This window comes from Cotesia glomerata, linkage group LG9, assembly GCF_020080835.1.
Source record: "Cotesia glomerata isolate CgM1 linkage group LG9, MPM_Cglom_v2.3, whole genome shotgun sequence".
NCBI lineage: Eukaryota > Metazoa > Arthropoda > Insecta > Hymenoptera > Braconidae > Cotesia > Cotesia glomerata.
The window spans coordinates 15,372,959-15,386,958 of NC_058166.1; the positions used below are offsets into that span (position 1 = coordinate 15,372,959).

The window sequence follows — 14,000 nt, forward strand, 5'->3', positions numbered from 1 at the left end:
TTACGTTGTATTTTGTCCACTGATGATATTTTTAACGATATAAGCTTATCCCGATGTTACACTCACTGAGACCTTTCATTTGAGTACCCACATGAATTTTTCATATATTTATATATATTATATATATGTATATATGAAAAATATATCAAAAATGCATGTGGGTACTCAAATGAAAGCTCTTGAAGAGTGTAACATCGGGATGAACTTATATCTTAAAAAATGTGAATAATAAAGCAATTACGTTGTATTTTCTCCACTGATAATATTTTTAACGATATAAGCTCATCCCGATGTTACACTCATCGAGACCTTTCATTTGAGTACCGACATCAATTTTTCATATATTTTATATATTTATATATATTATATATATGTATATATGAAAAATATATCAAAATGCTTGTGGGTATTCAAATGAAAGCTCTTGATGAGTGTAATATCGGAATGAGCTTAAATCTTTAAAAATGTCGATAGTTAAAAAATTATAGTGCAATTTAACAAGTCATTATTTAACAAAGCAAAATTTTATGTATTTATAGTCTGCAGGTAACGACAGTCACATAGTGACTGCAAGATTGCTAGTATAGTTTCTTAAACGTGATCCGGTCTATCTTTTATATTCAAACATTTATACACGTTTACTTTATTATAAAATTATGTATATTTTTGCTATTCGGCTGTTTGCCTTGGTATAGAAATTGAGTAAATGAATAAATAAATCAATAAATAAATAAAAATTTGTAATTACGCTGAATCTAAAAATGATTGTTTTTATAATTTTTTTTTTAACTAAATATTCTAATTGCTTCCAGAAAATTTAATAAAAAGAGAATACTAATTGTTTTATAATTATCCATATTTCTATGAACGTCGACTTCATTTGTATATACTGGGCGTAGACAATATAATGCCTGATTAGATTATGTATTATGATATTTGGGCCTTTGGGAATAGTGTATTACAGACCAAAAAGGAAAATAGGACATTTTAAACCGTGCGTGAAATTGCCTCCCCAGCTGAGAGCGAGGGTGGTAAACAAGCGGATTGGAATATTTTACCATAGTAAGTATATTCTTTAAAAAAAGAAAAAAAAAATAGGACGGAAACGCATATTGTGCATTACAAGTAGAACTACAGGTTTTAAGTTTTTATAATTTATAATCAAATGTTCATTTTTCAGATAATAATTTTTAGAGGGGTGCTTTCGATAAAAATCTTTATGCTTTAATTTTATTTTTAAATTATTCAATTAAAAATCTATACTATTAAGAGAATAAGCAAAATTTTGTGGCCAGTGAGTTTTTACGGTTAAATTTGGTTTCGTTGGAAAAGTCTGGACTTGGAGTTGTGTCTTTTCATGGTTTCATATCATTCTCAGCAATAGTCAATTTATTACGATAAGTATTCAGGCTGCATTCGAAAATGCTCTATCTCTAAATACATAATTAAGAAATGACCTTGTATCTCGTGAACTATTGACATTTTTAAAGATATAAGCTCATCCCGATGTTACACTCATCAAGACCTTTCATCTGAGTACCCACATCAATTTTTCATGAATTTATAAATGGGTGATTCTCTGTAAGGATATTTTTTGCTGTCCCAGGCATTTTTTTATTAGAAAAATTGTTATTTTGTTACTAAAAAAAATTTATTACGAAAGTAAAAAAACATTTCTATTTGGAGCATTAAAAACTAAAATGGAATAAATTTTGGTTTTTTTGCTATAAATTCGTAAACCACCGAAATGTCAGTCCCCTGGGCTGTCCCAGTCCCAAAATTAAAACTTTAAGATTAAATTTTAAGTAATTCGTCAATAATATATAATTTGATCCATAATGTTTATAAACTTGATTAGTTAACTAACAATCTTCTTCAATAAAAAGTACCGAAAGTTAATTTGTTTCATTAAATTCATTAAACCAAAGTTTGTCCCAGGCATTTCAAGATCAGTCCCCTCCCAGAAGTACAAAGCCAAAAAAAAAAAAATCTAGCGTGTTATATTACCTTTTGTAAGGTTTATAAGGATCTAACTAGCCGTAAGTTAATAACCATAGGGCTGTTAGCGCTTTATCGCCATTTTATTTAATGTCAAAGCACCGTTTTTTCTGGAAATTTGTGTCTGGGCCACTTCAAAACTCAGTCCCCTGGCAGCTATTTTTGTTTATAATTTATTTATAAAATTGGATCCATAAGTCTTAATATTATTCTAATTAATGTAAACATTCATTGAGAACTTAAAAAGTTGAATGCATTGAAATAGTTTGCTTGATTTTTCTCAATTTGATAAAAAAAATCAGTCCCCTGGCATGTTATATGGCAAAAGATACACAAATATCGAAAAAGCAAAAATTAATTCGGCTGTTTATTTATTATAATTAAGCTGATAGTTTTGTAGCCCTTGTTAATTTTTTTTCTAATGAAATCAAAAATAATTTGGTCGGACAATTTTGTACAGATTTAAGACGTCCTTACAGAGAATCATCCATATATTACATATATGTATATATGAAAATGCATGTGGGTTCTCAAATAAAAGCTCTTGATGAGTGTAACATCGAGATGAGCTTATATATTTAAAAATGTCACTATTGAAGAAATGACTTTGTATCTTGTGAACTATTGAAATTTTTAAAGTTATAAGCTCATCCCGATGTTACACTCATCGAGACCTTTCATTTGAGTACCCACATCAATTTTTCGTATATTTATATTACATTATATATATGTCATATATTTATATTATATTATATATGATGTATATATGAAAAATATATCAAAATGCGTGCGGGTACTCAAATGAAATCTCTTAATGAGTATAACATCAAGATGAGTTTATATCTTATAAAATGTGAATAATAAAGCAATGACGTTGTATTTTGTCCACCGATGATATTTTCAACAATATAAGCTCATCTTGGAGTTACACTCATCGAGACCTTTCATTTGAGTACCCACATCAATTTTTTATATATTTATGTATATTATATATATGTATATATGAAAAATATATCAAAAATGCATGTGGGTACTCAAATGAAAGCTCTTGATGAGTGTAATATCGGGATGAGCTTATATCTTAAAAAACGTCAATATTTAAGAAAGTATAGTACAATTTAACAAAAGTTATTATTTAATAAAGCAAAATTTTATTTATTTTATAGTTCATAAGTTACAGAAGTCACATAGTGACTGCATGGTTGCTAGTATATTTTAATCCAAAATTTATTAGACTGAGCATCTATATCTTGTTTGAAGAAAACAAAGCACTTCATTAGAGCAACTTATTTCTAAAGAAATTTCTGCTCATCCTAGAGTTTTAACTTATTGATTCGTAAGTTAATTTCTTTAGTTTAAAACAAGAGTGAAGTTTTCAACTAAATACTTCTTTTGAAGTAGTTTTTTTTTATTTTCAGTGAGCTCTGCGTGATTGCATAATAACAAATATATTAATGAAGGAAATCCAAGAGGCGCCTTATAAAAAAAATTCGAATTATCATCAGCGTATTTGATAACCAAATAATTACAAAATGAATTATGATTCATGAGATTAATCATAATTACAAGCAATGATTGTTATGTTGCTCCCTATAGTGAAACACAGGTTACGCAGACTGAACTAACATCGATCGACATGCGACATGCGGCTAAGAACATAACGGATACAATAGACTAACTTTCCATTGTACGGTAAACCTTGAGCTCTAAAAAATACAGGTCCTAACTGAACTGACTGAAATCAGTACAACATTTTGTATAGAACCGCTCATCAGGAATATAAAAAATATCAGTTTTAACGGTTGGCATATTTGGTGCTTTGCTTGAATGGAGAAATCGCAAGCAAAGTAGTCTTGAAATGATATTGTTAGCGTTTGAATTCGCTGGGATGACATGAATCGTCAACTCTGCTACTTTGCTGATCAATATCTACAAATGTGTGTTCTTAGGGTAAGTTTACTTAATTCTCGCTACCAAATGAGAATAAACGCTGACAGAGCGGTTTTTTTTTTCAGCACAGTTGCATGTAAAAAAGTTTGATTTTCTTGATACTAAAAGTAAATTCTAAAAAATATAAAATTATATTCAACTTTTAACGAATTCAAGAAATTTTGTCATAAACATCACCAAGAAAATGTTAATTAACCCCTGACAGGCAAACTGAGTAAAAAGTACCCAACCCTAAAATTTAACTTCATTAAAATTTGACAGACTTTGTTCATGTTAAATGTTATTTTTATATTATTAAGTTATTTAATTTAAAAACTAGCTGTTACTTGCCCGCTCCGCTGGGCGCTTTATAAAATTGCATTTTTAGATCTAGACTTGAAATTTAATTAGAGTATTGTTTTGACTTGCACAAATTCCAAATTCTATCGAATTGGCATGTACTTTTTATCCATGTAATTATTCTACACGGAGAAAAAAGTATTGCTATTATAGTGATCCAGTGGATCGTGAACGTAGTATTGTGATTAGCTCAAAACAGTATCGTCATTTTCACGATATTATAACCTGATATACTCTATACTTCGGATTCTTATATGAACTTTCCATGGTATAGTGAATATGTCAAAACGTATTGCGATCATAAAGGAACGTTTCCTTACTACGGCGAAACGGATCGTGATTATCACGATCCACGACTCCTTCAGCGCCGCCACGCATAACCAAGTCTGAAACTCTTACGAGTGGATTTGTTTACAATTTTGGTGATGAAATAAATAGATAGATAATAATTTAATTGAATTCTGGAGCTTAAGCTCCCTCAGAACCATCATCAAATATACATTTATAATTAGTGTATGAAGTACAGAGTTTTAGATACATAAAAATAATGATAAAATAGTGATAATTACATAAATTACTCGAGTGGAATCTTGAAAAACTTGTGTCGATTTTTGAAGGCTATAGTAAAGAAATAAATCTTCCTATGTTAACTGTGTTAATGTCGTGTCCGTGGTTATTGTATATAATTCTACTGCGTTGATAAGAAGAAACAATGTACATTATAAATTGTATTAAATAAATAAAATTCTTGTTTTCATAAAAGTCTTTTTTAGCATAAATGATTTGATCCCATACTATTTTATACAAAAAAATATAATTGTATGGAGTACGTTCAGTAAGGGGGCGTCCATTAATTACGTGAGATGTTCTAGGGGGGGAGTGGATCATGCTAAATCTTATCAAATCTCACTTAGGGGGAAGGGGGGGGGGGGATCTTAACAAATATCACGTAATTTTTTCTCTAGCAGAAAACAGTGTAAAATTGCGTGAAAAAGTATTTCTATAATAAAATATGGCCAAATTTGACACAATAGTGTTTGTCGTATTCGTCTGAACCCTGCAGAGCAGCAAAGTAGCGCTCGATTGTTTAATTTGATTATTGATCGATAGGATTCACTAATTTTTTAGGTATAGATTTCTTTAGAAATCTATCGGTGGTAGCTGGTCTCATGTCGTAATTTTAATACAATTTTGTCATAATATGTTTAATTATCTTCAATTTAAACTATTGTTCGTCGACTTTTTATAGTTTTTTCAATTTATTTCGTAGTTGAGAAAATTAAAAAAAAAATCAATAATAAATTAAATTTTAGCTTTTATCATCAAATGACTTTTATATGTAAAAAATCCTATTTTTTAGGTAGATGTCTTTAAATATCTATTTGCTGTAGTCAGTCTCATATCGTTATTTGCAAAAATATAATAAAAAATAAATTTTAGGACATTACGGCTTTTTAATAACGTGTTTTCAATATTCAAACAAGAAATCTACCTATCCATGTCGGGTGTAGCCGAATGGCACTTTTTTTCTCAATAATCCAACCCGTTTACAGCCAAAACATAAATTTTGAATAATCTCGCGTGAGATTAGGGGAGGGGGGAGGGAGTTGAGGAAAATCTTACGAAATCTTATCAAGGGGGGAGGGGGGGGGGGTTAAAAAATTCTCAAAAATGCCTCACGTAATTTATGGACGCCCCCTAATAAAGGAGTAAAAATTCCATTAAAAAATTTTTTTCTTATGACAAAAATATTTACCTCTTTTAAATGAATATTTCGATAATACAAATTTCTAGGCTAATAATATATGTAAAAATAAAAAAAAAATTATATAAGATAAAGTCCAACTGCTGTAAGTCATTATTTAAAAATTTTTAAACTTGACCCAATTCTTGACTGTCATAATCTACACAAAAATTTTAAACTAATCAAGCTATAATAGGAATTTTTATTTATATTAATAACAATAAAATATCAAAAAACTAAAAAAACAATAATCTGCAATAAAATATAATTAACATTTAATTAAAGACAACTTAATCATCTATAAACCATAGCAATATAGACACTCGATATCCGAATCCATGTGGATCGTGATAATCACGATCCACTAGATCGGGCATATGCACATCTAAAGTATAGTCATACGAGGATCGTGATCATCACTATACTGTATCGTGAAAATAGCAATCCTTTTTTCTCCGTGTAGCTAATATCCATTGTAACTTTCAATGTGCAATCATTATAACATTCCCGTGTCTTTCTTACAAAAATTAATAATAATTGATATGAAAAAAAAAATTTGTAATGAGCATTGAAAGTTTTAGTTAAAGAAATTGCAGGTCTCATAAGTGAAGAAATCTGGCTAGTGTATAAACATAACCAATAGAATTAAAAAATTTATTTTAAACAAATGACAATCTAATAGAATAAATTTAGTTACAATAAAAATTCATTATTTTTAAGTCAAATAAATAATAGTTTAAAAAAACTAAACCACGCTTTTTATAGAAAACCAAACTAAAAAATAGAAAATAAATTTAAATTAAGAATAGTGTTAAAAATTTCAATAAATATAAATTAATAATAGTGTAAATAAAAAATGTATTTTATTTTAAAAAGCGTGAGGTGCATGGTGTCAATAGTTATAAATATTTTATTGACAGATATGAGTAGAGTGATTATCATTTTGATAATATCTTAAAAAGCACCCCACGCTTTTTTTAAAATAAAATACATTTTTTTATTTACACTATTATTAATTTATATTTATTGAAATTTTTAACACTATTCTTAATTAAAATTTATTTTCTATTTTTTAGTTTGGTTTTCTATAAAAAGCGTGTTTTTAGTTTTTTTAAACTATTATTTATTTTTTACTTTTTAGTTTGGTTTATTTATAAAAGCGTGATTTTTTAGTTTTTTTAAACTATTATTTGTTGATTATCAAAAATATTCAGGCGCGCAAATTACCCACGGAGAGTTACATACTGACATACTGACATACTGACATACAAGTGAAGCTAATAAAAAATAATTATTTATAAATATTATAAATACGGGGAATCAGAGTTCGATTTCGGAGAGCGAGCCTGAGAAACGGCTACCAGAACCAAGGAAGGCCGCAGGCACGCAGATTACCCACGGAGAGTTACTGACATACAAGTGAAGCTAAAATATAAAGCGTGTAAAAAATATAGGTTCCGGATAAGTAATCATCACCATATCATATACTAAATCCTTCTCCGAAACACGATGCATCTTATGGTATAAGTATTCTTCCGATCGGTTCAGTAGTTTTCGCAATATAACCGGACAGAAAAATCGGCTCTCCATTTATTAGTATAGATTTTAAAATTATATCTATTTTATGAATACAAAAGAAAAAATTAACTTGAATCAAAAGAAAAATTCTTGAACCAAAAGAATAATTTTGAAGAGTTTTATTGTCTTTAATCAAGAAGAAAAAGTTTTGAATCAAGTGAAATTTACTTAAACCAAGAAATATTTCTTAGTTTAAGAATTTTTTTTCTCAAGAAACTAATGTTTTTCAAAATTATTTACTTCAAGTAAATTTTTTTTTCTGTGAAGAAATATTCGAGCTTTAATTTAAGAACAAAAAATTCTTTGCCTCTGTTGAATACTTAAAATTAAATTGTACTAGTTTTCTTTACCCTCATTGCTATCAAAGATAAACTGTTTAGATGTTTGCTTGTCAGAGGTTCAAATAAAGTAGTCACTAGTCAGCATAAAAGTTTGCTTTGAACTAAATACAGGTAAAAAGTGTTTTGCTTCAAGTCTAACAAGTACCAATAAATTTTAGTAGACAACTGATTAAATTTGCATTTCTGTTTTGATTTGGAAGTTGTAATTATGATTTATTTGACTCAAAAAATGGTAAATATTTACAAGTGGACCCAACCATTTTAATTTTCATTTTTTTGAACGAAATTTCTATTTCATTTTATTGAAATATATATTTTTTTTTTTTGAAAAGTCCATAAAAAAATGAACAATTTAAAAAAAAAAATTGATTATCACAATTTTAACAAATTTTCAAAAAAATTTATAAATTTTTTAGAAAATTGTAATATTCAACTTTTTTTTTTTAATTAGTCGTTTTTTTATGTACTTAAAAAAAAATATATATATATATATATATATATATATATATATATATATATATATATATATATATCAAAAACATCAAAAAAAGATAAAATAGAAATTTTATCCAAAAACATGAGCCAAAATTTTTTCCAATTTTTGAAGCAAAAAAAGCTATCGAAATCTTCATTTTTTTCTTTCACGACATTTTTTATCATAAATGCGCCGTTAAAATAAGCAAAATAAAAAAAAATTTTAAATGTTAATTTTTCAGTTTGAAAAATAGAATCCTGCAAGTTAATTTTAGAAATTCTCATTTTAAATGCTTATTGGTTGCTTTTTTCTTTAGTTCGTACAACGACTTTGATCTATAATGTATAAAACATAGTCAGCTATCACAAATTTATATTCTCACAAAGTAACTCAGATTGTAATAAGACAGTCAAATCCTTGTGTACCTGTTTTTGTTAAATTAATCATTAAGTTGATTCTGGGTTACAATAGAACTCAACTTCACCCTGACAGACCTATGAAAAGGGTTCGTTTACTAACTGTGGGTGGTAATTAATATCTGAAGAGCGTGTAATAGTAAACAGAGCTAAACAAGCTGCAAGGGTAATTTGTTAGTGGATCGATGGATTATTGAAGAGCATGTTTGCTCTGGAAGCAATCTGTCAACGGAGTGGGTTGACAAACTAAAGAGCTTTTTGAAATTTTTCAGATCTTTCATTGACTTTACGCTTACAGTACTTTTAAATATTTACATAAATGTTTTTAATGTTTAGTAAGTTGATAACTAAGTGGAACGTAATACATAAAACAATCTATTTTAAGCGACATAAATGAATAAAGTGATTATACTGTGCTACAGTTCTATATCATTTAAAACTTTCAATCGAATTTGAATATTCCAATAATTATATATAAACTATCAAGCTGACAAAAATATCTTTCAACTCAATTTTACCACAAAATAAAATCGAATTGTTTTATTGAATTTACTTTAATGGGGCTTGCATCACTTGAAAATGTTTTTTCAGAAAATTAGATTGTAGAGTTGATGGGTAAAGTAGTTTTAAGATAAACCATTTTTGGAAATTGTATTTTTGAGATTTATTAAAATGATTTTGGTCAATTCGGAAAAGATCACAACAAATTTGAATAAAAATTTTCAGTAATTATTTACAAGTCGGGTCAACCATATTTTTGGCCATATCTAGGTGAAAAATTAATATTTTCAAATTTTTTTTTTATTTTGATTGTGTTTACCGCGCATTTATGATAAAAAATGCCGTTAAAGAAAAAAATAAAGATTTCGATAGCTTTTTTGCCTTTAAAAGTTGGAAAAAATTTTGGCTCTCATATTTTTGGATAAAATTTCTATTTTATCTTTTTTGATGTTTTAGATATATATTTTTTTTTTTGAAAAGTACATAAAAAACGAACAATTAAAAAAAAAAAAAACAAATTGAATATCAATTTTCTAAAAAATCTATGAATTTTTTTGAAAATTTGTTAAAATTGTGATAATCAACTTTTATTTTTTTAATTGTTTTTTTTTATATATATTTTTCAAAAAAAAAAATATATCAATAAAATCAAATAGAAATTTCGTTCAAAAAATGAAAATTAAAATGGTGGATCCCACTTGTAAATATTTACCAAAATTTTTTTAGTTAATTTAAATAATGGATAATTATTTACAAGTGGGGTCAACCCTATTTTTGGCCATATCTAGGCGACAAATGAACATTTTCAAATTTTTTTTTATTCTGCTTGTTTTTACGGCGCATTTATGATAAAAAATGCCGTGAAAGAAAAAAATAAAGATTTCAATAGCTTTTTGCCTTCAAAAGTTGGAAAAAATTCTGACTTATGTTTTTGGATAAAATTTTTGTTTTATCTTTTTATATATTTTTTTTTTTTTTTAAAAGTACATAAAAAAACGAACAATTAAAAAAAAAACAGTTGAAAATCACAATTTTCTAAAAAATTTATAAATTTTTTTGAAAATTAGTAAAATTTGTTATAATTGTGATAATCAAATTTTTTCTTATTGTTTATTTTTTTAAGTATTAAAAAAAAAATATATTTATAAAATCAAATATTCCTTCAAGAAACACACTAAATGGTTAGTAAGCAAGACGCAACAAGCGATGAACGCGACGTGGGGACTTATCAAAAGAGCAGGAAGAGCAACGCTAAGTGAGAGGCTCCACCTGTACAACTCACTGGCGAATTCAGGAGCACTCTATGGTGTTAAAGTGTGGGGTTGGGCCTTCAATGAGGACTACAACAGGTTGTATGCAAGAGCACACAAAATGGCGCTTGGTGTAGCCAAAAATACACCAGAGTATATCTGGAGATTGAAAGCTGGAGTAGAGAGCAGCCTGTTTATGACAAGAAAGAGGGCCAGCAGATACTTAGTGGACATTTTGAGAATGGAGGATAGCAGGTGGCCTAAGCTATGTCTTAGGGAAGAAGTAAGAAATATAATGAATGGTAAACCGTCCAAGTGGGGAAGAAGTAAGAAATATAATGAATGGTAAACCGTCCAAGTGGGGTAAAGCAGTAGTGCAAACGCTAGAGTTGATGGAATGTGAGGACATATTGGAGCTCATCTGGAGACGACATGATCCAGACGAGGTGCAGCAAAGGCTAGACGAAGGTTTTGAAGTACTACGAGTCCTAGAAGAGAAGAAGACCAGAGAAATGGTGTATAAATCAACTTACTGCCCACTCTACAAGTTCATAAAGACCTCAGAAGGCTGCGAGGACTATTGGAAGGATAAATCTGGTGAAAGCTGGACGAAAGAAGTGTGGGCCAGACTAAGCTAAGATGTGGCAGTATCGACCGTTGCTTCAAAAAAGGATTCAAAGACTGGACTGTCGTATCTGCAATAGTCAGCAGGAAACACTTGCTCATCTTTTAACGTGCAGAGAAGCCAGAAATTTATGCAGTGAAAAAACAGAGCAGGTAATCCAGTCATTGACAGAAGACAAATATGAGGCGGATTTGGATTTCTTAGTCAAAGAACTTTTGAGAGGTCCTCCAGTACGAGAAGTATGCAGTCTGATCGCAGCAATCGAGAGAGCCGGAAAAAGAGATGAGTGAACAGACGCAGTGCAATAAATAGTATAATAAAATAAAATATATACTCATATGAAAGTAGCTTCTGAAGCAACTGATACAATCAAATTATGAATGTAAAACTGTGCCCTAGTCATAGATAAGTACTGAAGTAAATAGTTAAACTAATTTATGTAGAATAGTTAAAAACTGTACAACTTGAACTAAATAAATAAAAATAATTATAAAATCAAATAAAAATTTCGTTCAAAAAAATGAAAATTAAAATGACTGATCCCACTTGTAAGTATTTACCAATATTTCATTTATGTTCAAACAAAATTTTTCTCATGCAACTATTCTGTTAGGAATAGTTAAAATGGTTGAAATTAAAAAAAAAAAAAAAAAAACCTTTTTTTTTTAATTCACAAGTTTTCAATTAACAGTTAAGAAAAACTATTTTTAAATTGAAAGATCTAAAACTTAAAATTTCACGATTACACTGTGAAACTCGTTTAAAGCAGCTTTTAAAAAAGTTTTACAAAGAAGAGCAAGAAGCTTTCAATACTTTGCAAGAGTCTTATTGATTAATTAAAAACTTTACTAAAATTAACACAATTAATATGATCTGATTAAGAAGTGTATAAAAGTCCATTGAAGTTTCCAAGGGCAAAATGACAACAGAAAGTTATTGAAAAGTGTAAGGAGGAATTAAATAAGCAAAGCCAATACTTGTGATTGGAACTTGGCATGATATAAAATATTATTATAAACAATATAACTGATAGTGATTTGATTTTCTATAAAATTGTTGGACTTTCTGTGATATGAGTTAATAAGCACATGGAAAAAAGGTCAAGGTTACCCACGTGCAAGTATAAAGTAGTTCTCTTAGAGGTATCATATGTATATCTTTTTCTACATATAAGCAGAATATACCTAGATACTTTTTAGACACCTTATGCACATTTAGCAATATACTGTTAGGTATTATTATATACCGGTAGTTCGTTGGATAGAATAAGAAGTATTGATGATACTTACACTTCTATAGCTTTGTTCCAGTTGATCACGTAACCAGATAAAACAAAGGTCTCGATGTGAAGCACATGAATGTTTCCCCTTTCAGTACCAACATACAGCCACTTGCTTTGTAACGGCAGATGGATTGACGTTATCCTACGAACAAAATACCAAGAATTGAATACAGGAAAAAGAGAGAAAGACAAAAATATAAATAAAAAAATTCTTTTATTTTAAGACAAAACGCTAAAAACTACACACATTTTGTTTATGGAACAGCTTCACTGATTATAAAAGGCGAGACGACTTTTTTTAAAAAAATTCTTTCTGAACGGGAAATTAAAAAACTTTAATGCAAGTGTATTCAAAGTAGAACAATGTGTGTTTGTTAATGTGATTTCAATTTGAATTGAGATTCTATACACTTTTCTTTTTTATTAATTCAAAAAATAATAGAATTTTCAATGTCAAAAAATAAGTAGCAGGAAAAATAGGCGCTGATAATCTTTACTTATGTAACATTTCAAAAGACTTTATCCATCAATTTCATTAAAAAGTTTATAATTTATTATTACACGCGAACGCTTACATAAATTGATCTAAAATTTTACTAGCACGTAACTTTGATCAAAATAGCTACTTTTAGACAAACTATTAGGTTCATTAAGCTTAGAGGTATTTGTGGCGTATATCCGGCTATAATCTTCATACAAATCTTTAAAATTCAAAAAAATTAATAGAAGTAAACAAGTATATTATTTTTTTGAACATAATTAATATATCTGCATAAAAAGAAAAATTTCTTGACTAGAGAACAAAATTTTTGGCTCAAGAAAATTTTCGGGTGCTTGAAGGAAAACCGAAGTTGTGTTGGCCGAAATAAAAATTTTCATTGAAATTCTATTCTTGATGGAAGTAATTTTTTCTTAATTCAAATTATCATAAATACTTGGTACAATAAATTATTATATTTGAGCAAGATTTTTAGATACTTTAGGGAAGCAGCGCCACCTACTTCAGCTGAGAAAAAAATTTTCTAACCTTGAGAAAATTTTTTTCTTTAATATTTGATACCCATTTTATATTATTTTAACGTGCAATTATACATATTAAATGAAAAAAAAATGATTCAATATTATTTGATCTTCCCGTTTGACATGTTAATCAATAAAAATATTAATGAAAATTTACTTCTATTTTTATATTTAATTTTTTGGACCAAGAGAGAAATTTTCTCAAGACAAGAAAATTTACTTCTATCAAGAACTGAATTTTTTGGAGCAAGAGGCTGAATTTTCTCAAAACAAGATTTTCTTGAGTTAAATAAATTTTCTTGGACCAAGATACGTATTTCTTAAAGCAAGAAAATTAATTTTGTTGGAATAAGTGAAATTTCTTATCAAAAAAAATTTTTTTTTTCACTCAAAAGAATAATTGGGAAGAAAAATATTTTCTTGGCTCGAGTGAATTTAGAGAATCTTCCATTTGTACGAAAAAACAATTAGTTCAAAATTT

General features: G+C 28.1%; 1 protein-coding gene across 12 annotated transcripts in view; it reads right to left on the reverse strand.

The window, feature by feature from the left end:
- LOC123272160 (syntaxin-binding protein 5) overlaps positions 1–14,000 on the reverse strand; it is a 75,998-nt gene that overhangs the window by 49,057 nt on the left and 12,941 nt on the right. For all 12 annotated transcript variants that reach the window (XM_044738849.1, XM_044738850.1, XM_044738853.1 and 9 more), the window contains exon 5: positions 12,507–12,641. In XM_044738849.1, coding sequence (XP_044594784.1) covers positions 12,507–12,641 — 135 coding nt within the window. The remainder of the gene's footprint in view (positions 1–12,506; positions 12,642–14,000) is intronic.